The sequence below is a fragment of the Monodon monoceros genome, unplaced genomic scaffold (assembly GCF_005190385.1).
Source record: "Monodon monoceros isolate NGI ecotype Baffin Bay Population unplaced genomic scaffold, NGI_Narwhal_1 Super_Scaffold_15, whole genome shotgun sequence".
NCBI classification, from domain to species: domain Eukaryota; kingdom Metazoa; phylum Chordata; class Mammalia; order Artiodactyla; family Monodontidae; genus Monodon; species Monodon monoceros.
In genome coordinates this window covers 40389591-40414955 of record NW_021703771.1, presented here as the reverse complement: position 1 = coordinate 40414955, position 25365 = coordinate 40389591, and the positions used below count along the sequence as shown (strand labels likewise).

Below are 25365 nucleotides of genomic sequence, written 5' to 3'. Positions count from 1 at the left end.
AAAGTGATATTTTCATATTATAAGAACTTTTTTCCATTTTAGAGCATGTCAAAAGAATAAATATAGTAATTTGAATGCTCTATTTTTATTTCTAGAAACCAGCAAATATCCTAGTAATGGGAGAAGGTCCTGAGAGGGGGAGAGTCAAAATAGGTAGGTAATTATTTCTAAAATAATTTACTAAGAAACTGAAGTGACTGCAAAGATGGTTTCCCTTTTTAATACTCTTATTTAAGTAGTTAATTTAAAAATTAATTCCTCATAATATTTGTAGAAAAGATGTTGGGAAATGTAGATAGATAGTTTGTAAAATCCCTCAGATTTATTCCCAAAATAAGGTTCTATAATTCTAAGCTGAAGCAAGCAAAAAATTCATTCCCATACAATACCCCAAGTATGTGTTTATGCTACTATTACTGTCCTGCACAGTCACCCTAAACATAATCTCTGAATCTTACTTTTGTCTCAGCTTTACCAAATGTTTCCCGGAATACATCCCTCCCACCCTGACCTAGTACATACAGATCTTCACAGATACCTCCCCCCGCCCTCCCCTCCCTCCACCACATGTCCTGGTGCCAGCTACCAACATATCTTTTCCAAATGAATGTATATATTTATAGACTCTCTTGCTTGCCAGTCTTAGATTAAGGCACTGGCAGAAGTCTTGTCTCTGTATTAAAAATTTCTTTGCAACTTGAAAGTTCTGAAAGAAATTGGCATCATTTATACCTATGACATATTTGGGGAGAAAATGAGCTAAGAAATGCTTTGTTCTAATTTCTTATAATAGAACTTAACATTTATTGAATGTCCAATGCTTTTTAGAAAGATCTTAAAGTAAATTTTGTTTCAGCAACCTGCTTTCTTTGCTGTTAGAATATATCATGCTCGAAGTGATGCGGAATTGTGCTAACTTGACATACTACAAATTCATTCTGTCCTGCTTCAACCAAGCGTGCCCTGCTGCTTGGTTTTCTACTTCTTCAATTAATTCACTAGCCCAGTTCCTGAAGAAGCTGTTCTAAACCAACTTTTCTTTCTTTAAACCTCTACTCTGACTTTACTGAGATTGAGTCATAAAAAAATTCTGTTGTTGTTAGTTAAGAACCAGGTGGCTGCTTTCCTTCCCTTTCCACTTTCCTTCTTCCTCCCTCCCATCCCCTTTCTACCGCTCCTCACTTTTCTGTTTCACTCTCACACTTTTACTTGGAGGCATTTATTGAGTACCTAGTTTTTGCTAGACCCTCGTGAAAGGGAAATAAAGGATGGTCCTTCTATGGGGGACACTAAGATAGATACTTTCAAACGTTATCTCATTTGCTTTACACAACCACCCTCTATGGTAGATACTGCAGATAAGGAAAGCTGGATTTAGAGAGACTGTAGCTTACTCAGCCTTTCAAAGGAGGGACTTGAATTCCAAGTCTGGGGTCTCTTTCCCTCCAAACACTGCTGCCTAGTGATATCGGAGTTATCTGGTATGACCTCACTGACCACTTTTTGTCAGCACAGCTCTGCCTTTGAAACAGTCTCAGAGAAAGAGTGTCTCTTTCTCCTAAGTCCTATCTGATGTCCTTCCTAGCTTCTAAATATCTTCCTGCTGTACTTGAGCCCTTCTTATTACAGTATCTCCATTCTCTCCTTCTCAAGTTTCTCCTCTTCACCTTTAAACATTCATAATCCTCACCCCAATTTTTTTAACATCTTTATTGGAGTATAATTGCTTCACATTGTTGTGTTAGTTTCTGCTGTATAACAAAGTGAATCAGCTATACGTGTACATATATCCCCATATCCCCTCCCTCTTGCATCTCCTCCCACCCTCCCTATCCCACCCCTCTAGGTGGTCACAAAGCACCGAGCTGATCTCCCTGTGCTATGTGGCTGCTTCCCACTAGCTATCTATTTTACATTTGGTAGTGTGTGTGTGTCAGTGCTACTCTCTCACTTCGTCCCAGCTTATCTTTCCCCCTCCCCCTGTCCTCAAGTCCATTCTCTATGCCTGCGTCTTTATTCCTGTCCTGCCCCTAGGTTCTTCAGAACCTTTTTTTTTTTAGATTCTATATATATATATGTTAGCATACAGTATTTGTTTTTCTGACTTACATCACTCTATATGACAGTCTCTAGGTCCATCCACCTCACTACAAATAACTCAATTTCGTTTCTTTTTATGGCTGAGTAATATTCCACTGTATATATGTGCCACATCTTCTTTATCCATTCATCTGTTGATGGACACTTAGGTTGCTTCCATGTCCGGTCTATTGTAAATAGAGCTGCAGTGAACATTTTGGTACATGACTCTTCTTGAATTATGGTTTTCTCAGGGTATATGCCCCGTAGTGGGATTGCTGGGTCGTATGGTAGTTCTACTTTTAGTTTTTTAAGGAATCTCCATACTGTTCTCCATAGTCCTCACCCCAGTTTAACATAAATTTTCTCATATCCATTTTGTTTTCTTTACAATTTGTTCAATTTTTCCCCTTGTTCCTCTACTTCTAAAATACATGATGTTTACGCATTGTTTTCACTTACCCTAATTTGTTATTATCTGACGTCTTAATTCTGCCCCTCTATTGAAACTGCTCTCTAAAAGGCCATCTGTGATCTCTGTCTTACCAAATCTAGTGGCCTGTGTTTAGTTGTTGTTTTCCTTTACTGTCTTGTTACTTGTTCTTCTGGCTAGTCTGGCCTTGTGACCGTCTTTTCCTTTGGTCTATATGACATCATGTAATTCTATTTTTCTATCTACTACTTTTGCTGTTACTTCTGTGTTTTATTCATTTTTGCCTTTTATTCCTATTACCCTTTTGTTTCAAGACAGGCTAGGTACTGGCTTGGGACATGGCCTCCCTCCACAATGACTTCTTTAGGGAATTGATAAGTTGTGGCCTCAAAAGCTTGGGTTCTATGAAAATGATTCTAAGATCTGCAGCTCAGATTCTGTTCTCTCACCCTAGATGAAATGTTTATCTCTATTTGGATGTTCTGCTGGCGACCTATATTGCATTAATTCCAAACCAAATTCATCATCATCGTCTTATACTTTCCCCTGCTGTACCAGTCATCACACTTATGCCGGCCACCAAACTTAATGTCGTCTCCTTATTCTCCCAAATAGCCCTACTACTCCTCAACATAAATTCTGTATTCTAGCCAGGCCAGTTAATTGCCTTAGTGTTAAGAGTTTTAGGATTATAATTCCATCCAAGATTAAAGATAAAATCAGGGTTAAAAGTAAGCAGTAATTGGTATTAAAGGTCTAGTGAACGATTAATCTAGTTGATTAAATTGTTTTTAAATTTTGTTTTAATAGCACATTATTTTTTTAAAAAATCAGTAATGCTCTGATGTCTATGCTTCACACTTTATGACAGTTCTTTTTTGACTGAAAGGGAAAGAAAGCATAGCCAAATGGAAAACATACTGTGCCCTTCCCTGTCTCTGAGGCTTCCCCTCCCCAGCAACCTGAAGACTTCCAGGCCTTGCCTAAAATGCTCATCGCCGCCTTTACCGTTCACAATGATCCATCCTTCAGAATCCAGCTCAAGTTCCACTTTCGATTTAGTCCACTCCTACAAATGTTTATCAGACATTGTTCCAGATAAAACTGTGAAGGAGACATAACCCCTTCCCTCAAGGGACTTCAAGTCTAGTAGAAACCAGCAGCAACTCTCCTTTAGTCTTATAGTACTTATCCTTTTTATTTTTATCTACTCCATGTATTTTGTCATCTCACCTTCATGTAAGCTCCTTGGCAGTAGACATTGCCTTCTGCTGCTTTTCTGTCATTTGATACTGCCTAATTAGCACCCACACCAGAATTTTACTACCCCTGTCTGTTGAATTGAACAATTTCACTCATATCTAACTTTAGGAAAATAGGTGTTAGGAATGTTTAGGCTAATTACCTTTTGTCTAAATTAGTAATTATTTGAAAAATGGTTTGAAACTCCTTTAAAGTTCATACAATAGACGGGAATTGTTTTTAAGAATATTTATTGTTTCGTCTGGCCTTGATTTCATTTTTCAGTGAATAGATGTGGCTTATATAAAACTTAGAAGGTGGAGAATAAGGGGAGAAATACTGGCTTTAGCCTTTACTTAAAAATAGCATGCTTTTCAATGTATGAAAGAGTATTCCATCATATTACTTTGCCATCAACAACAATCAGCATCTACTAAATATATAGAGCAGTGCTTTGAGGTAGGTGTAATATTGGTAGAATGGTTTTGAATATCTGTGTTTGCTATAGGGAAATTTGCTTAAGAAAGTGTAGGCATCAGCATAGGCATCCTTGGGTAGCTTTATTTTTTAAGACCTGGGTCCTCCAAAGCATTCTCAGAAAGTCTTGTAAATTATTCAAACTCTAAAGAAACAAAATCACTGTAAATTAAAAATTTAATGTATATCAAAGTATATTGGTTTTAGATTAAATGATGCTCTGTAGTTGAAACTTTACTATTTGTGCATTGTATAGTACACTAGGGACCCTTATACAGTCAAAATATACAATATTTCATATTGTAGAGGTTTATCATTTTTGTGATTTTTGCCTTTGTGACATGCAGTTATCATATGTGTAATCTATTGGATATCAGTTCCATGGTTAAGAATGTAGCTGCTAAATTATAACATGCTTTTTGTTTGTACTGGCATTTTCACTTTCTATCCCTGTGACTTTGGGCAAGTCATTGAACTGCTTTGGGCCTTAGATTCTTCATCACAGAAGTGTGGCAAGGGCAGTACTTATTAAACCAGCATTCTTATGAGGATTAGACGAAGTGATGTATGATGTATGTGAAAATCATTTGTAAACTCTGAAGTGCTTTATAGGTATAAGGTATTTATTCTTTAGGAAATCTTAAGAAAATTAGTCACCAATACCTTATTATAGTAATAGTCTTTTTACTACTTTTGTGTACCTCTAATATTTTAGTTATCTTTGGTATAGACCTTTGTTAAATGCTGAATTATAACATTCTCTCTTATGTGTTCTATGTTCTTGGAACCATGTATGTGATGTGCTGGTAACTATACAACAACTGGCTCTCTGGGAGGAAAAACCCCCATTTGTAGCATTTGCTGTTTTCCATGATGTAAATACTCCCACCACAGCCAATTTCAAGCCACAAACATGACGTTACTGAACAGAGTTCAAAAGATGTGTATGAATTGGCTCTGCTGGGTCCATGAGAGCCAACCAACTCTAGCACACACTGAACTAAGATATAGTCAGGTTTTTTCGATATATAGGCATACAGAAGTCATAATCAATCATGGAAACTTTTAGACTATTTTCTATTTTTAAAATATTTAAGAATATTATTCTGTCTCTGAAAGCCAGGAATCTGAAGTCAGACCTGGATTCTAATTCTGACTCTGTAGTTGCTAGTTCTATGACCTTGGACAAGTCAGAATATCTCTAAGCCTCAGTTTCTTCATCAGTAAAATAGGCACAATAGTAGTATCTACCTCAGAAGGGGAGATTTGGTGCCTGGTACAGACCACTGGTTGAAAAGAGAGGAAAAAGGATTGCTTTATAAGGTTAGTGGCTATTGTCATCAACCTTGCATGGTTATAAGAGCATGCCAACCTGATTTCTTATTATTTTATTTTTTAGCTGACATGGGTTTTGCCAGATTATTCAATTCTCCTCTAAAGCCACTAGCAGATTTGGATCCAGTAGTTGTGACTTTTTGGTATCGGGCTCCAGAACTTTTGCTTGGTGCAAGGCATTATACAAAGGCCATTGGTAAGTTAGTCTAAAATGATTTACTTATAGTTGGTAAGTATTACATTATCATATCATTATCATATGATATTGCATTATCATAAATACTAAATGGTATAATAATAAAGCTGCTTTGTAAAAACCACTTTAAATTTCTTTGTAAAAGTCCTGTTGTTTATATTCCCAGATTTTGTAATCTGGTAGATTTGGATTTTTAACTGTATAGGAGAATATGATTCCCTTAAAGAAAGAAATTTTCTTTCAGAGGATAGAAGTATCTGATCTTGTTGAGTTGCTATAGAAATAGTAACATGCAGATGTTATTTTTTACTTACTGTCAATCAGAAGGACTGGAGAGAGGTTTAGACTTGTTTTCTTCACAAAAAGAAAAAAACAGAAAAACGGGAGTAGTGTAGTTATTGGAGAGAGCCCCTTCTATTTGGGGAAAAGTTAGTCAGTCCTTTCCTAAGCAAGAAACAATATGACTAATCTTTCTCTCTTGCCATTACAGTTTTCAGAATGGCAGTTTCTCCATTAAGGTAGGAAATAGAGCCTGGGTAGATTAGCTGTGCTCAGCATCTTGCCATCTCACCAAGTGAAAAAACTGAGTAAGAAAACCTGTTATAAACATACTCTGTAAAATTTTAAGTCTCCTTCAGAACAGAGGCATCAGAGATTTTGCTACCTGTCATTACAGTGTCCTTAGAGGTCCCAGCTGCTAATTGAGGGAGTCAGGAAGAGAGAGCTGTCCTCAGACCTAGATATTGCTTTAAAGGAGGTAAAAAGAGAGGGGAGGGAGGGAGTAAATAGTACTGTTAATGTGAAGGGCTAGTTCTGTAAGGTACTTAAATTTGCTCTAAGTGTGTTTCTTTAAATTTTCCTTTTCTTGAATTTTCTGTTTACTTGTATTAGACTAATATCTGTTTTGACTACATTTAGCTGCTTTTGTTGAGTTCTATTTGATAAAGGCACTTAAGCTATAAAATTATTAAAAATAGACAAGTCAGCTCAATCCTTTTTCTGTTAAGCTTATGAAAAACCTGCTGGCAGCCAAAGAACTATAAATGAAGTTCTCACGTTTGAAAAGATTAGACTCATAATTAACCTATTCATGGGTAAAAAGGGAAACAAAAATTAAAATATAGTAATGTCCTCATTCGTCAGGAGGTCTGATTTCTGCAAAACTCAGATACCCAGAACACATTTATACTTTCTTTGTCTAGGGATTGAGACACTAGCACAGTGTGGAATATTATAATTCTTCATAAATACTGCTAAAGGATTTTGTTAAATTAGTGAAAAAGGCTATGAGTAGCCACAGCACTGTGAGGAAAACCAGTTTGTGTTTGATAGTAGAGAAGTGTGAGACTGACCTTAGACCTGTCCCCTGGCAGTTGAGCTTATAGTAATAAGGCCCCTTACCAGAGGCTGCCACTCTGTCTGCCAGGGACAGTGGCAGCTGTCTTTGAATGAAGAAGAACTACAAAAAGCAAATGGAAGGGATAGAGCGGTCCTTAGAATGAGTGAAAATCAGACCCTGACTCTATTTACATTCCAATGAATGACTTTTACTGAGAGGCTATATTTTTGAGACATTTAGAATTTTGTTTGCTTTTTCTGTTATTAGGTCTCTCTATTGAGAACAGTAAAATCTAGACAATCTCAGAAGGTACCAGAGGATAGGAAGAAACCAAATGTAAGCCAGAGAGAAGGGGAGTGTCAGTTGGAAGCAACAGGTGGTGCCTTAGAACAGGACTGATGGTGAGATAACCCAGGGCATAAGGTGGGAGTACAGGATGTGACAACAGCAGACACCCATGTGCATTGGGCTCTTACCAAGCACTATGCAGTCTATGTCTAGAAGGGAGATTTCCAGTAAGAAAAGGCAGGTTCAGCCAAAACCTTGTTAAACTAAATGATGCCCCACCAAAATCTGTCTCACTCTGAGATTCTTAGCAAACCCATGGTAGTGAGGCCTCTGTTTAACAGGTACCACTGGTGATTCTGTTGTATGTGGTCCCCACACTTTCAGAAGCATAGTTTTATGAATATTTTCTGATTAACTGCTCTACTGTTGGAATAAAAAATAGATGTGTTTTTTTGGAAATAAAGGTAATTGGGTATGAATTGGAAACCAACTATATTTCTTATTTGCTCAGGGTAAAGAGAACTGAAATTGAATTTTAACCAGCTTGCGACTTACTTGCTCAGTAAAAATAAGATTTACGAATTAAAGATAAAAACATAATTGCTAATTTCTAATTTTAGTCAAGTCCCAATTACTTATTCTGGATAGAAGTTAAGAAAAAAGCTAAGAAAGAGTAATCCCCACATTAGTTATCTTTAGGCTTGAAATGTATTCATAGCAGACATAATAAATACACACACATTCACTCATTCTTTTTTTTTTAATAAATTTATTTATTTATTTATTTTTGGCTGCGTTGGGTCTTTGTTGCTGCTTGCGGGCTTTCTCTAGTTGTGGCGAGTGGGGGCTACTCTTCGTTGTGGTGCTAGGGCTTCTCATTGTGGTGGCTTGTCTTGTTGCAGAGCACAGGCTCTAGGCGCACGAGCGTCAGTAGTTATGGCACGTGGGCTCCGTAGTTGTGGCTCACGGGCTCCAGAGTGCAGGCTTAGTAGTTGTGGTGCACGGGCTTAGTTGCTCTGTGGCATGTGGGATCTTTCCGGACCAGGGATCGAACCCGTGTCCCCTGCAGTGGCAGGGGGATTCTTAACCACCGTGCCACCAGGGAAGTCCTGTGTGTTGTTTTTTAAAAAAAATACTTATTTAACAGCATTTATTTAAAAAAATAAAATACTTAAAAAATACTTATTAAACAGCATTTACTTAAGTGGGCGAGTATGAACATACATCTTAACAAAAATTCACATGTACATTTGGCAAAACATTGTGAATATAACATTATACTCTTAGAATCTAAATTAAAACTATATTATAGTCTTTCAATGTATAAAATCCAAATAGAATAATCCATAACTGGTTATTTGAAATAGTTAATAAAACTTTGAAAGATGCCTAATTTTATCTTGGCACATTGGAGAGTTGGGGCACCATCTAAGTGAATATGTTCAGATCACATCTATCTCTACTGGTGTCGTGCAGTGTCTATATATACTTGTATTTATCAGCTTCTAGCGCTGTTTGTTGAAAAAACTGAAGTTGGTGTCTTTCAGACAAAAGTTGAGTTTTTCCAAATCATCTTGTGCGATCTGTACTGTCTGTCTAGACTGACAGCTCAGAAATTCTGCTGTCATCATGCATTTGATCGCTTTAAAGAAATGTATCACCACACCTGATGATGATATTATTTCAGTCTGTCAGATCTTGAGTATTATGCCTTGTAGTAGGTTATCAGTTGACTCCTTTGGCGATTAAATTATTAATAGTGGTTTGAAAGGCTTTTGCCTAAATGTAAATTCATTGCTTGCTAAATTGAGTTTCCCAAGCTTATCTTGATCAGGAAATTTACAAGGAAATGTATTTTATTTGGCTCTCAGTATGTTATGTGATACAGCTATTTCATGTGATATATATGTTTTCTTAATATACTTACTGTATTTTGTGTATTGCTTCACTGAAAAGTTTAAAAAATTTTTTTTATTTTGGGGATTCTTTACTTTATAAAAGTTATACTTGATATACAATGTTATATTAGTTTAACATGTACAACATAGTGATTTGATATTTTTATACATTATAAAATAATCACAATAAGTCCAGTTACCATCTGTCACCATACAAAGTTGTTACAGTATCATCGACTGTATTCCCTATGTGTACATTACATCCCTCTGACTTTTTTATAGCTGGAAGGTTGTACCTCTTAATCCCTTTTACCTATTTCGTCCATCCCCCTACCCCCAAAAGTATTTTTATATGTAGGTTGTGATTATACCCAGAAATTATGACCAAAGAAATATAATAAATGTGTGCAAAAACTTGTTTTTCTTCCTTTATAGACATATGGGCAATAGGTTGCATATTTGCTGAATTGTTGACTTCAGAACCTATTTTTCACTGTCGTCAGGAAGATATAAAAACAAGCAATCCCTTTCATCATGATCAACTAGATCGGATATTTAGTGTCATGGGGTTTCCTGCAGGTAATTTATTTATTTATTTCAAAATAATGCGGCATATTTCAAAAACATTCTTTTTGAAAAGCATATTTTAATGTATATTTAGTATTTTTAATGTATATTTTTAAGCTAAAATAACTAGATTTTTGATAAGTAACACTATTTCTTATAACAATATTCAATATTTTTTGTAAGATAAAGACTGGGAAGATATTAGAAAGATGCCAGAATACCCCACACTTCAAAAAGACTTTAGAAGAACAACGTAAGTAATTCCATATTACATATAAGTAATATTCAATGGGAATATTTAAATTAATCCTTTTTTAAAAAGATAGAGATTATTTCAACCAGAAACTTAGATTTTAGTGTATTAATTATGTTTATGATTTAAAGAAGATATTCCAGATGTTGTTAACATATATGCCAGGCTTAGGCTGTAGTATTTAAAAACTTTTAAGAATTTAAGGGGCAGTGGATAGTTTAAATGTCTCTTCTGTTTTAGCTTGATAAAGGCTCAGTTCAAGGCCACAACTATGATTTTGTCTTTATCTAACTAATGACTGGTGACTGAAATGCTGGGCTAGGCAACCAGGAAGGGTGGCAGGAGGAAGAACACATGGCCTGGGATTTGAGTAAAACAAACTGGTGGGGACATGTATGCTGAGTAGAAGTGAGAGGAGTTTGTTATAAATGTGCACACCTAGAGGAAAAGATGGAAGAGGTTCTCTCTTGGGCAACTTAACAGAAAAATTTCAGGACAGGATGGCTTGTAGGAACAAAAGCAGACATCACAAAGAGAAGCAGAGAATGGCACTAATCATTTTGGGCCTCTCTTTTACACAGTCCTTGGTAGGGTCCTTGCCTCTTTTCATCCCTTAAACAGAGACCTGACATTGCTCAAGGGTCTGAATTGGGCTCTCTTCTCACTCTAGACATTGCCCCAGGCAGTCTCCATGATTTTGATGGCCACAATGTACCATCAGTTATGCTGATAGCTCCCAGTTTATACATCCTACTTAGATCTCTTTCCCAAGTTTCAGACCCATTTATCTAATTGCCTTATGGAATACCCACTTGAATGTCCCATAAATACTTCAAAATACATGTCCAAAACTGAAGTCATCATCTGTCCTCCTACACCTCTCCTCCCGCTATATTTCTTGTCTTAGGAAATAGCTCCATGATTCATCCGATTGTTCAAGCCAAAGACCTGAGAGATATCCCTGATCCTTCTTCTATCTCACTGTCTTCCATTTTACCGCCCAGTGTCTAAACAATTAGCAAATCTAGTAAATTCTTTGTTCTAAATATCCTTTGGATCTTTGTATTTCTCTCCATCTACCGTTCCACTGTTGCAGGCCAGACCACCACTGTCTCTCGCCTGGAATCCTGCAGCGGCCTCCTAAGTGATTTCTACCTTCAGTCTTCACTCCACCTCACTGTCTGTACTGCAGTCATTGCCAGAAGCACATTTGATCATGTCAGTCTTCAAGTTGCTCTTAATTCACCATTGCTCTCAATTTCTTAATATAGCTTACAGAGCCTTGGCTTCTACATCACCAAGTTCATCTCCTAAACCTCTGTCCACTTTGTACTCCATAGCCTAGACATCATGAATTTCTTTAAGAGCCTCAAAACCCCTAAGTTTTCTTTGACCTCTGGATTTTTACACATGCTGTTCCTTCAGTCTGGGATATACTTTCCTCCCACCTATTTCATCTGATTAACTCCTTTATTTATCCTTTCTATCCTGACGAGATTTCCCCTTGACCTTCTAGTCTGAGTTAGTTAGGTGCTTCCCCTCTGCACTCCCATAGCATATCCTGTGCTGCTTCTCTTGGCACTGATCACTTTGCTCTGCAGTTGGCTTTTGAACAGTTACCATCTTTCCCTCTAGAATATGGATGGTGCCTATTTTATACACCATTATAGGTATCCCCAGGGCCTGGTACATAGTGCAGTCTCATTAGTTACTTGTCAAATGGGTATTCAATGAAAATGGTTCGGGCTTCCCTGGTGGCACAGTGGTTGAGAGTCTGCCTGCCGATGCAGGGGACGCGGGTTCCTGCCCCGGTCCGGGAAGATCCCACATGCCGCGGAGTGGCTGGGCCCGTGAGCCATGGCCGCTGAGCCTGCGCGTCCGGAGCCTGTGCTCCGCAACGGGAGAGGCCACAACAGTGAGAGGGCCGCGTACTGCAAAAAAAAAAAAGAAAGTGGTTCAAGTAATTGAAGATACACTAGTAATATAAAAGACAGAGAAAATTAATGAAGGCACTTAACATTTTATCTTCGTATTTAAAGGCCAGAGGAAGAATTTTACATAAAATGATAGTATTTACAATAACCAGAGATAAAAGGAGAGAAATTTTAAAAGATAACTGAAATTCAGTTAGAAAGGTAATAGGAAAAGTTCAGAGATAAGAGCCATACTTCCTAAGCAGACAATTTTATCCACATAAAATCAGGCTACTGATGCATAAGACAGAAGGAATTTATTAAAAATTAGCTAAATCTAATACAATACATACATGTCACTAAAGTATAATAAAGAAAAAGATTCCAGAAAATGTTATATCAGATGACATAAAAAGTAAACGAATAATAACTTGTTTATATTAGATAAAAAGAACCAAAAAAATTACCCTTAAAGTGAATTGTGAAGGATAACAACAGAAGTTGCTGTAATCTTTCCAATGTCAGCTGTCAGCTCTTACTAGCTCATTAGAAGGCAAGGTGAAAATAGAATTAAAAGGAAATAAGTAAGTTGACTTTAAAAATTGAATGTTTGAATAACCATGGTCTGATAAAATGCTTTATAATGTATATAAAAAGTTTGAGTCACTTTGAAAACTGTTCAGCTCTTAAACTGTAGCAAATCTGGAAGAGGATAATTCAGAAAATGACAAAGAATTTATCTTAGCTTTAATACTAGGAAAAATAAGAAACCACAATGGGAATTGAGCAATAGGATTTCTCAACTCCAAAACCTTTTATATTATGATAGAAACAAATAACCTAGAATCTGGCTGGAGTTAACCCAAGAAATCAGTTGATTCAACATAAAGACTAAAGCCATGTTGACAGACTCCATTTCTACATAAACTTTAAAGTTTCTTTCCATTACCAAACTTAATGGCTACCTTGCCAATAAAAATGTTCCTGGTATTGGAGGAAAATAATTGTTAAATTAATATACATGGCAAAGATTTTTTAAAATTAAAATACCTAGTGTTGGCAAGGGTAATATAATAAATGGGCACGCTTACTTATATGCTACTGGTGAGAATGAATGCTTCTCAAACTTTAATGTACCTACAAATCACATGGAGACCTTGTTAAAAATGCGGATTGTGATTCAGAATCTGGGATAGGGCCTGAGTACTTGCATTCCTACTGCAGGCTCTCTGGTGCCCATGCTTCTGGTCTGAGGGCCAGGTTTGTGTAGCAAAAAGGCTTTGAAATGTACATACCCTTTGACCTAATAATTCTAAGAATTTATCCTGAGAAGGCAGTCAAAGCAGCCACACATAGCTAAGATGAGGCACCTAAGGCTTTCCTAGAGGTTAACTAACTGCCCAAGATCACACAATTGGTAAATGATTGTGCCAGGGTCTGGTAGGGGTCTCTGATTCTCACCTGCCATGCAGTATTGTCTCCCTACATGTGTACTAGATTGACCTTCAAGAACCTGCGTTTTACAACTGTTGTGAAACAAACATCCGTTAGTAACAGTAGAAAATATACATTCAGTACAAATAATAAGTTTAAAGAGCATTTGGCAAGGAAAAATGTTTATGAAACAATATTAAGTGAAAAAAGTTAGCACAATTTATATAGTATGATTCTAATTTTATAAAGACAAAAATGCCTGTGTTTGTATCATATATATGCATGAAAAAAGGACAAAAGGAAATTATCAAAATCTTGATGACAGTGTTTTTTTATTGCTGCTAGGTTGATTATGAGTGATTTCAATTTTTTTCTTTATGCTTTTCTATATTCTCTAAATTTTCTACCATGAACATATATTACCTATTTTTTGACCTTTTTAATTTGAAATATTTCATATATAGGAAAGAATATATATGATGAAAATATGTAGTCTATTTAGAATAATAAAATGAATAATACCCATTTACTCACCCTTCAGCCTGAGGGGTTGATATCCTGATATAGAGTATGTACCTAGGAAAGGAATTGCTGGGTCACAGGATACTCACATTTTCAACTCTTATAGTTCATGAGTCATTATCTTACAAAGTAATTGTAACAATATAAACTCCTACATGCTGTGTGTAACAATTCTTATTTCTTCACACATTTACCAACATTTGGTTATGTGTTCCTTTTTAATCAGAAAAAACAATGGCTTAACTTAACACATACCATATAGGAAAACCAATCTTGGAACTTTCCATTAAAAATTGTAAATTGTGTGAGTGTTCTTAATAGTGTGTGATTCTCATGTCTACAGGTACGCCAACAGTAGCCTCATAAAGTACATGGAGAAACACAAGGTCAAGCCTGACAGCAAAGTGTTCCTCTTGGTAGGTGCATCTCTCCCAGACTGGGAACTTGGATCCTTTAGCACAGCCCTCACCCCACCCTGCTTACCACGGAATTGTCCCAGCTCTTCCTCCTCTTTAGAAAGAAAGGAAATTGGTGGATGCTGGGGCAAAATTAAATCTTTCTCTTTTGAGATGTCACCCTTGACTTTTAGCCTTGTCCAGTGGTTTATCAGCAGAAAAAAATTTAAATTCTAAAAGGGCTCTAATGCTAATGATTTCTGCTAGTCTCACATAAATGTGTCTAGTGTATTAATATTGTGGTGAGCTATACAAAATGGCATTTGATATTCTATTAGACATTAACACAAAAGTCAAAACATTGACTTGGAAACAAACTTTTCATGTGCTGTCAATTTCTTATGTGTTATTCAAGCTTCAGAAACTCCTTACTATGGATCCAACTAAGAGAATTACCTCAGAGCAGGCTCTGCAGGATCCCTATTTTCAGGAGGACCCCTTGCCGACATTAGAGTACGTATCCTTCCTTTTCTGTATGCTTTGCTCCAGGCTGAGGATATTGGATGGTGGCTGAAAGCAAGAGAAGCACTTGTTACTGAAGTATTTTACTTTCTTTGTTAATACTGCCGCAGAGAAAAACTAGTCAAGAGAGACGTCCTGTATTTTGAAACAGGCAAAGCTGTAGAGAGGTGTGAATGAACACAAGTATTTTAGGAATGCCCATTAATCCGTTTTACATATGAAAACTAAAGCTGAGAACAGATGAGACTTTTATAGATCGGTCAGCCAGAACAGTTCACACCAAATCAGTAGGGAACTGAGATTTTAAAATTCTGTGTGTCTACTGTACAACCAGACTCCTCCATTTCCCCATCCTTGTTACACCCACATATATAAATTGTGCTTGGATTTATTAGAGGTGCAGCTTTTCTTGAGAAAATTATTTTCACTGTTGAAGCAAACACACATTCAGTTGTTTTTAGTGCTGATGAAGTTTGTGTGGAGAAATTTCTATGTCATATATGTCAACTAGCTATAACCACAGTTAAGATTTGTCACTGAAAGTGGCAATTCGTGTAAAACTCAGATGACACATTGTTCTTTTCTTATTGCTTAAATTGTGTTGAGAGGCATAACCAGCCACAGATGAAGAGTAGGAAAAAAAAAGTGGAATTTTTTTTAAGAAAAAAAATTTTTTTTAAGAAAAAATAGTGGAATTTTAAATGAACAAGGTCAGTGATATTGTAGATTTTACGTCATGACATGAATTCTTTTTTCTTTTCATGGTTTTTAGTGTGTTTGCTGGCTGCCAGATTCCATACCCCAAACGAGAATTCCTTAATGAAGATGAACCTGAAGAGAAAGGTGACAAGGTATATACTGCACTTAGGAATGGATAATTTAATAATTCCTATATATTTAACTGCCTTTTATTTAATTATGTATTTACTTTATTGTAGATGTACTTTGCGATTTGAAATATGCATTCACAGATAAATGAACTTCCTGATTTGTTTTATTGCCTATTTTATTCCCTGATTCTTAATTCTTGCTTTTTGTTTGTTCATGTCATTGCTGTCACTTTATGCAGGCTGCTTTTAAAGCATCACTCTATTCTTTGATTGCAGTTGACTCCTCCCCACACAGCCCTACTTTTCCAAATTGATTGAAAAGACTATTATAGCTGTTTTAATGAGTTGCTATTTCCTGTGTGCCTGTGCTCTTCAGTGGGATGTCTGTGACTGACTTGGAGGGTTACTGTGCAGATCTAAATGAACTTCAGAGAACGGGTCCTGTTCGGGGCTCAGTACTTTGACTTCTGGAGCTGCTGTATTCCCTGGCTGCTCCATTCTCTGGTCATTCCAGTCACTTTGGTGTCCCACAGAGGTCCCTCCCCAGGTTGGTCAGCAGTCTCATGTGCATATCGTGTCATGGAAGATGTAATTTAGTTCCACAGCAAGTTTGCTTTTTTTTTTCCTCTCTACAAGAATCAGCAACAGCAGCAGAACCAACATCCGCAGCCCGCAGCCCCGCCGCAGCAGGCAGCAGCCCCTCCACAGGCAGCCCCGCAGCAGCAGAACAGCACCCAGGCCAACGGGACTGCAGGAGGGGCCGGGGCGGGGCCCGGGGCCACCGGAGCAGGGCTGCAGCACAGTCAGGACTCCGGCCTTAATCAGGTGCCTCCAAACAAGAAACCGCGGCTAGGGCCTTCAGGCACAAACTCAGGCGGGCCTGCAATGCCGTCAGATTATCAGGTACTCCCCTGAATTTTGTACTTTTAAATTTTCATATACTGTTAAAAAACTAAATGCAACTGAGTAAATTTTAAAGGTCTTATTGGCCATATTCAGTGATTCATGTGTCAGGTGGCATCTCCCCTAGCAAATACAGAGAAGCTCTGAAGAGCTGTACAAAATGGAAGACGTTTATCGGCAGAAGGAGGTGGGACAAGGACACTAACAGAGAGCTGATTGTTTCAGGCCCGGGGAAACCTTCCTTTGGGGACTACAGGAGTCTACCAAGTAGATTACTTCTCTAATGCTGACTAGGAGATTCCAGACTGACTGGGGAGGAGTACATTCCTGGGAGGGGCTGAAACTGCAGTTAGGTTAGGCACTGTCTCACTTGTGGGCTTAGCACAAGTGACTCCATTTTGAGCCTGTCGTCTCTTTTTTAACAATACATTTTATAAAATGGGAAGTAGACTTATAGTAGATCCTTTTAGAATTAAGTGGTACTTAACTCTAAAGTTTGACTATACAAACTGTACAATCTTGTTTCTAGGGCATTATATGAAAATGAAGATTTTTGTCATTTCATGTAATTGCAAGATATTTTGTTTCTTGATTTGATTATCCTAAAACCCTGAGGAGGGAAGGTGAGGCAGGCAGCTCCTCCTCGAAGAAAATGTCTCATTTTACCCTTACAGCTGCCTGTCAGGTTTGAGTCAGAAAAAGATACCTAGATAGATAAGCAATTGAAAAGGGAGAGGAATGGCGGCTTATTTTGAAAAAAGTAAGCAGCATACTTCAGAAGGATCTGCCATCACTGGGAGGAAATAATCAGTAAGTAGCCACATAAACATAGAAGAGAAAGGGACTAAGACTGAGACTTCTCAGGAATAACTGTTAAATCTCACTAGAAATAATTTTGAGGCTAGAAAATACATTTTGTTATTAAGATTTAAAAGAAAACTACAATTGTATTACCAATTCAGGAAATTAAGGGTATTACCAATTCAGGAAATTAAAGGAAAAAAGTCTAAGGATTGGTATTTGGAGAGAGAGGTAAAAATACTGGTGAAAACTGTAGGGATTCTTGGGAGAAAAAAAAGTTTTCAAGGTAGTAACAAGGTAAGAAAAGATCTAAGAAGGGAAGGGAATTTAAAGGTTAAAAAAAAAAGGTTTAGAACCACAGTCCCTCAGGGAACTGGTGGAGAAGCAGCACACAGGAGATAGATAACAGAAAACAAAACCATGGGCAAGGAAGACATAAAGTCACTGATTAGGAACTGGAAACAAGAGAAACATTAACAAGAAAGACATAATAAATAGCTGTCTAACTGGCTTTACATTCTGAATATCTCAGCACAACTACTTTGAGAACTTACCTTGGAAGATTCCCTGCAAGCAGAGGAGTATATAATAGCACTTCCATTGGTTCCAATTAAAGTAATCAAGGCATCAGTTTGATCTGCTAAAAACAGCTTGCTATTTGGGTAGTAGTCATGAACATATTTGAATTTTACTATAAAGTCAGTTTTCCCCCTAACATTAGTTTATTCTTATTATATGAGCAACAAACCTTTACTATATACTGGCTCATCTTTGTGTCTCTGATTGTGTTATATTAACCTGATTATAGTCGATCCTGGACAGATTACTTAGCTGTTGTATTTATTCCTTTCAAATCCAGGAGTTCTTCAAATGCTTTTCTTTGTCCATACTGAGCTATCTACTTAAAAATAAAATAGCATATCTGTGAAATGGGTAGCTTTCTCAGCTAGTTAGTTGGAAAGACTAGCATGAGGGGTGAGGGAGTCCCATTGCACCTGTCTGCAACTCTCATATTATCAACACATTTGTTCTTTATCCAGTACGGAGGAGGTATTATGCTGAGTCTAATCAGCTAAAGTGAAAGCAGTCGTAGCCAGCTCAGCAACTGTAGGCCTCGTGAATGGAAAGGACATTTTTTTTTCCATAATAAACTGACAATAAAACATAGTTAGAATATGGAAAGGCTTCTTACAACAACACAACTCGTTAGAGTTTTAACCAAGACTATCTTATTGCTCTGTTGTCTTGGACCCGATGTTGCAAGCCCAGCTTGGCTGCCTCTTGTGCGCTGAGTGGGGCACGCTTGCTTATTTGTCCTTCCGCAAACCGCCAGTGCCACCTCAAGGTCATTTACATTTTTAACTCCAAGTAATAGCTTTATTACATATGACCTTTCCCACTTCGCTCACAGGAAGAACCAGCCTTCTGGGCATAGCCAAAGACACTGGTTCCAGCTATGCTTATATTTAACCAGGCACCCTGTTCTTATTCTATAGGTGAATTTTTCTTTTACATATTTTTTTCATATTTGCCCTTGGTACTATGAAGATGAATGTTTCACTTAAGGTAATAAAAATACATTGAACTGAAATACATTTGTCTCAGCCTTCTCTTGAGAGAATTTTCACATATGAAATTTTTTAAAATTCTCAATGTTACCTGAAGGACTTCTCTGGTGGTCCAGTGGCTAAGACTCCGCGCTCCCAATGCAGGGGGCCTGGGTTCGATCCCTGGTCAGGGAACTAGATCCCTCATGCCACAACTAAAGATCCCGGGTGCCGCAACTAAGACCCTGTGCAGCCAAATAAATATATAAATAATTAAAAAAAATAAATGTCACCTGAAGTTTATAAAAAGCACTTATTGCTGCCACCCCTACCCAGCCTTGCCTGGCTCTGTCATGTAGGTGATGCTGCTGAAGCCACTCTAGCCTCTCCCTCTGAAAACTCTTTTCTCTAAAAGACGATTTCTTTATCACAACAACTTTGTTATTTATAATGAGAAAACTAACAGCACGTCAGTATACATTATGAACACCACCCGTTCAATATGCCAAACTGATTATTCCTGTTTGCAAATCTCAGTTATGCAAAGAGAAACTAACCAGAATTAGCCTAAGTTTCCCCTCTACCTTTCGTTGCCAGTGTAGCTTATCTCCCAAAGAAATCCAGCCAACTTTCGTGCATGCCAGAACAGTGGTGGCAGGCTGTGATGTCAAGTCAGCAAAACGTATTAACAAACTAAATTAACTGTCGCTACGATGGGTCAGAACCCGGAGCCTCTGATGAGAATGGCTCATCTCTCCGTCCTGCTGTGATTAGCGTCTTGAGCTGTTCCCTTCCTCCATCAGTCACTCCCTTTGCCTGTTTCCTTCTCCTAGCACTCCAGTTCGCGCCTGAATTACCAAAGCAGTGTTCAGGGATCCTCTCAGTCCCAGAGCTCACTAGGCTATTCCTCCTCATCTCAGCAGAGCGCACAGTACCACCCATCTCACCAGGCCCACCGCTACTGACCCGCTACAGCCAGAGCACAGACTCCAGCAATATGACGTCTGCATTGAAGAGAACCAAAAATGCAAACTCTGATGCTGTTTAAAACTCATCCACTTAGGAGGAAAACTATTTACTGAGCATTTTGCAGGACTGACTGAAGTCTTTATTGACTTAAAGAAGATTTTTGTGAAGTTTCCCCAGCACCCTTTCCCTGCATGTGTTCCATTGTGACTTCTCTGATAAAGCGTCTGATCTAATCCCAGCACTTAACTTCTGTAACCTTCAGCATTTTGGGGGAGGATTTCCTGGTGCACCTTTCTCATGCTGTAGCAATCTCTATGATTTATCTTTTCAAAGCTCTTTTACTAGGATTTTAATGTTTTAGAAACAGGATTCCAGTGGTGTATAGTTTTGTACTTCATGAACTGATCTAGCAACACAGGTAAATATGCACCTTTTAAAGCACTATGTTGTTTTCACAGAATATAACTCTTTTGCTCATGGAAGTCTTAAATGGGAACTGTTACTGTCCCACAGTACTTTACTATTACGTTTTTATTTCTCTAGTTTCAGGGAAGGTCTAATAAAAAGACAAGTGGTGGTACAGAGGGAAACTGCAACCAAAAACAGCCTAGATCTTTGCAGTTACTATGCTTTATGCTATGAAGAACTAAAGTATGTGGTAATTTTTATATAACCATTCATATGGAACTTAGTTCCCAGAATCATCTTATTCTGAATAGTATCCAGTAATTAAGAATTATAATTTTAACCTTCATGTAGCTTACGTCTACTTTAAAAAGGGTTTCAAGAGCTTTGATGAAATACAGTCCTCTGGTGACCCACACCAGAAAACTGAAGAGAATATTAACTGCACTAGGATTTCTTTAAGGAGTAATGTTGATCAAAGGGAAGGAAAAGCTTTTAGTGTGTATTGTACATAAAGTTGGCTTCTCTAAAGAACTGTTGGTTTCTTCACATCTGGGTCAGTTTGAGTAACTTTCTTACATAATCAAGGGTACTCAAATAGAAGCCTGCAAATTAATCTGCTTTTAAAATAAAGAGCAGTGTTCTCCATTCGTATTTGCATTAGACATAGAGTGACTATTTTTAAAGCATGTTAAAAATTTAGGTTTTGTTCATGTTTAAAGTATGTATTATGTATGCATAATTTTGCTGTTATTACTGAAACTTAATTCTATCAAGAATCTTTTCATTGCACTGAATGCTTTCTTTTTGCCTCTAGGAGAAAACTTAATAATTGTGCCTAAACTATGGGCAGATAGTATACGACCTATTAGATAAGTGCTATTTGCATTTCTATGATCTATGACTTAGAGACTGAGCTCTTTCTTAGCCAGCGTAAGGACGCTCAGCAGAGTCACAAGGAAATGTAAAGACTTAGAGCTCCCATTGTAATGTAAGGGGCAAGAAACTTGTGTTCTTCTAAATGCTACTAGCAGCACCAGCCTCGTTTTAATGTTTTCTTGAGCTAGAAGAAATAGCTGATTATTGTATATGCAAGTTATATGCATTTTTTAACTCTTCTTTGTGAACTTATCTACCTGGTTATGATACTCTGGGTCCATATACAAGTAAAATAAGTTTTAGACAGAAGCCAGTATACATTTTGCACTATTGATGTGATCCTGTAGCCAGCAAGGACCTTAACTGATCTCAGCATAATAATGCTTATTAATAACAAAGACTATACAGTGACACTCATCAACACTGAAGATGAAACTGTTGACATGCTCCACTGGAAGGAATTTCTGATTGTCTCCATAGTAATTTACCCCTTCCATTTTTGCAAATGAGAAATTAGTAGCCCTCTGCGTAACGTAGCTACCCAAGTAAAGTTCTGTCCTGTGACCTGAAGCCTCACTGTCATCAGATCCTCACTGCACCCTCACCTCGTGCCCAGCATTATGCTGGGGGGTGAGACACAAAGGGCAAGACCTACTTCCTGTCCTTGAAGAGCTTATGATTGATTCCATGACAGGACGCTTTCCTGGGATGACAGGCTCATAAATGAAACCATCTTAGAACATGAAGGTCTATTCGTTTACTTCTAGACCCACTTGGAGAGAGTTATTATTCCATATTTTGCTCTGTAATAAACAAGTGTCATGGAGAGGTTTCTATGTTTGTCTACCTTCAAGAAAGCCAGCAATTAATATCACCACAGGCATTAATATATATTTGAAATGTTCACAGCAGCCTTTCAACAACAGTTGGGTGGCCCTTGTAGGCAGAACACAACTAAGTGTTTGTAGGAAATTACAGTGAAAATAGAAGCTCTGTTCCTGCCCTCAAGGAGAGCTTACATTTAGTAAAAGATGAACCCAAATATGTGCATGAACCAAAATATCATGCCCCTTAATACTTTATAAGCAACTTTGATATAAATCCTTGTGATATGTGCTTATATGATCATGGGACTACCCTGCTTTCCTTGTATGTAGTGAATTTTAGTGGCAGAACTGATACAGAAACCGTGAGGGGATTTTTTCAGTTGCTCCCGGTGTTCTCCACACAGGATCTAGCCAGATACGCCAATTACCGTGTGACTGGGTTTCTGGTCACTGCACTGGTACTGGCCCTTTCCTCCTGTGCTCTTGCCTAAGAGTTGGTGATGCCCACTGGTGCTCATTACCCTTTGAAATAATTTTGGTTCATAATTTCCTTTTCCTTGTAAAGGGGAACAAAGCCTTTAACATACTTACGGGCCCTAAAACTGTGGGACCTCGAAGGAGACCTGTGAAGCTTTTTGAGGTTAAAATTTACCTTTTTGGTCCCCAATTGACCCCATTCCTCTTTAAAAATTTATTACCATCAATGTCCCCTGAGAACGCAGGGTGGACTTCCAAACCAGGGTAGGTTATGGGAAGGAAGGAAGGAAGCAAAGTGAAGGTCTTCTGCGCTCCATAGTACAAATCAGTTTTCGAGTTAGCTTTCTGGTAAGTTGTGTGTTTGGGAAAAGGGATTCTAGGGTTTCAGGACAGTTGAGTCAAGGGTAAGGTAGCCTGGTGGCAGGACTGATACTATGAGGCTGAAACAATCCTTATGATGAAGTAGATCATGCAGTAACATACAAAAACCAAGGACATGTATATTTTTATATCTGTGTGGTTTTAAAACTTTAGTACTTAGAACTTTGAACTTCTGCACTACTCTTTGCTCTTGTAAACGCAATTTACATTTAAGAATGGAAAGGGATGGCATTTGCTTACGTGTTCACTGCCTCGTTCCTGGTGAAGCAACTGCTAGTTGTATGCCTCTAAAAGGATGCTGTTTTCTCTGCTAAAGATAAAAGAAAAAATAGTTGGACAATAAGACTTGCAGCTTAATCTGCTTTGAATAATTGTATGTAACAGAAACTATACAATGAAGGAGTATTCTGTGAAAATTATGAATCCTAACCTCTATGGTGTTATCTTTCTGGGGAATGGAGAAAGGCAGTGAAATGGCAGTTAGACTAAAGGAGGCTTGAAGGATTCAAGTATAAATAATATTTTATATAAAACATAGCTGTTTAGGTTTCCTTAATCTTCAAGAATAGTCACAAATATCATAAAGCAAAGTTCATTGTTTTAGGATTTTTTTAAAATGTGTTGTACCTAAGGCCATACTTACTCTTCTGTGCTATCACTGCAAAGGAGTGATATGTATGTATTATATGAAAAAAAAATCCTTAATGCACTGTTATCTCTTAAATATTTAGTAAATTAATACTATTTAATTTTTTTAAAGATTTGTCTGTGTAGACACTAAAAGTATTACACAAAATCTGGACTGAAGATGTCCTTTTTAACAATTTAAAGTACTTTTTATATATGTTATGTAGTATATCCTCTCTAAACTGCCTAGTTTGTATTTCCCATAATTCCTATTTGTGAAGTGTACCTGTCGTCGTCTCTTTTTTCAGTCATTTTCTGCACGCGTCCCTCTTTATACGATTATAGACATGACTGTGTGTGCTTTCCACACACTGCTGCGAGGTGTGCACTCAGAGCCAGCTGCCTCCCGCGCCTGCACCCCGCCTTCCAGCGAGGCTTGCTCCGCGGGGTGCAGGATGAGCTGCTGCTTTGGAGCCGAGTGTTTCCCGCTTTTGAGTTGTCCTGACATCCTTCCTGAAATGACTGTTAAGACAAAAATAAATTACATTGCATTTATTTTATATTCTTGGTGTAATAAAATTTAATTGACTTTGTTTCAGTGTGAATTTTTTAAATATAGGAAAAACTCTTGCTACAACAACTTTTAATGTTAAAATTTTATGTGTGTGCCTCGAAGCTTTTCAGATTACACTTGTCCTGCAGAGATGCAAAGTCTCCCTGTGAGCTGCAGTATGTTATTTTATTCAGGATGCTTATGACATCAAAAAACCAAAGAGGCAAGGCTTGCAAATACCTCAGAAGCAAAATGACAGTTTTTTAAAACATCTCTAGGGGAGATATCCTTTAAAAAAAAAAAAAAAAATGGGGCTTCCCTGGTGGCGCAGTGGTTAAGAATCCGCCTGCCAATGCAGGGGACAGGGGTTCGAGCCCTGGTCCGGGAAAATCCCACATGCCGCGGAGTAACTAAGCCCGTGTGCCACAACTACTGAAGCCCGTGCGCCTAGAGCCCGTGCTCCGCAACAAGAGAAGCCACAGCAGTGAGAAGCCCACACACCGCAATGAAGAGTAGCCCCTGCTCGCCACAACTAGAGAAAGCCCACGTGCAGCAATGAAGACCCAACACAGACAAAAATTAATTAATTTAAAAAAAAGAAAATTAGAATGTTTTAGAAAAAACAAATAGGCAGCATTTTGTGGGTAGAATGGCAATGGGAGTTTCTCCTTTTATAAGGACATTCTGTTGTACCTGGCTGCCTCTTCTTACAACTTACTTGATGAATCTTCTATGGTTATTCCAATGGTTAAAGGCATCATGGAGCGAACTGAAGAATGTTTAAGTGACATAAACACAAAACTTCATTTCTATTTAAAATAGATATTGCACATGTCCAAATGCTTCATGCTTGACATAGATTGTATATTTAATACTGTGATACTTATAGGGTAGAGCTTCTCTTGGAAAACCTCTTTGACCACAGCTGCCTTTCTAAGCAGCCACCTGGGTAAGAGAAAGCAGACGACTGCACAAACCCCTTACCACTCCTGGGAAAATAGCTTGAAAGTATGGGTCTATCTCCTTAGCCAACTGTAAATTCTTTGTGAAGGGGCTGGGTTTTATTCCTCCTGCACTCCTAGCACCTGGCATGATGCCCAACACAGAGCAGACAATTAACATGGCGAGTCATTAGCATCAGTTTTGTACATTGGCACAGAATTCCTTGATATACTGTATTTGTATATGGACAGGGATGAACCAATATATTTTTGTTCCATGAATAATGAAAATGCTGGAAATAGGCATTACTTTATGTTTTTTCTTTTTAAAA

General features: G+C 37.8%; 1 protein-coding gene across 3 annotated transcripts in view; it reads left to right on the top strand.

Annotated features, from left to right (window-relative positions):
- The window catches only part of CDK19 (cyclin dependent kinase 19), a 170162-nt gene extending 146031 nt beyond the window's left edge, over window positions 1-24131 (top strand). For all 3 annotated transcript variants that reach the window (XM_029223331.1, XM_029223332.1, XM_029223330.1), the window contains 9 exons: window positions 96-153; window positions 5631-5762; window positions 9723-9866; window positions 10038-10107; window positions 14320-14392; window positions 14787-14884; window positions 15666-15744; window positions 16360-16626; window positions 19808-24131. In XM_029223331.1, coding sequence (XP_029079164.1) covers window positions 96-153; window positions 5631-5762; window positions 9723-9866; window positions 10038-10107; window positions 14320-14392; window positions 14787-14884; window positions 15666-15744; window positions 16360-16626; window positions 19808-19939 — 1053 coding nt within the window. In that variant the 3' untranslated portion in view covers window positions 19940-24131. The remainder of the gene's footprint in view (window positions 1-95; window positions 154-5630; window positions 5763-9722; window positions 9867-10037; window positions 10108-14319; window positions 14393-14786; window positions 14885-15665; window positions 15745-16359; window positions 16627-19807) is intronic.
- The last annotated feature ends 1234 nt before the right edge of the window (window positions 24132-25365 follow it).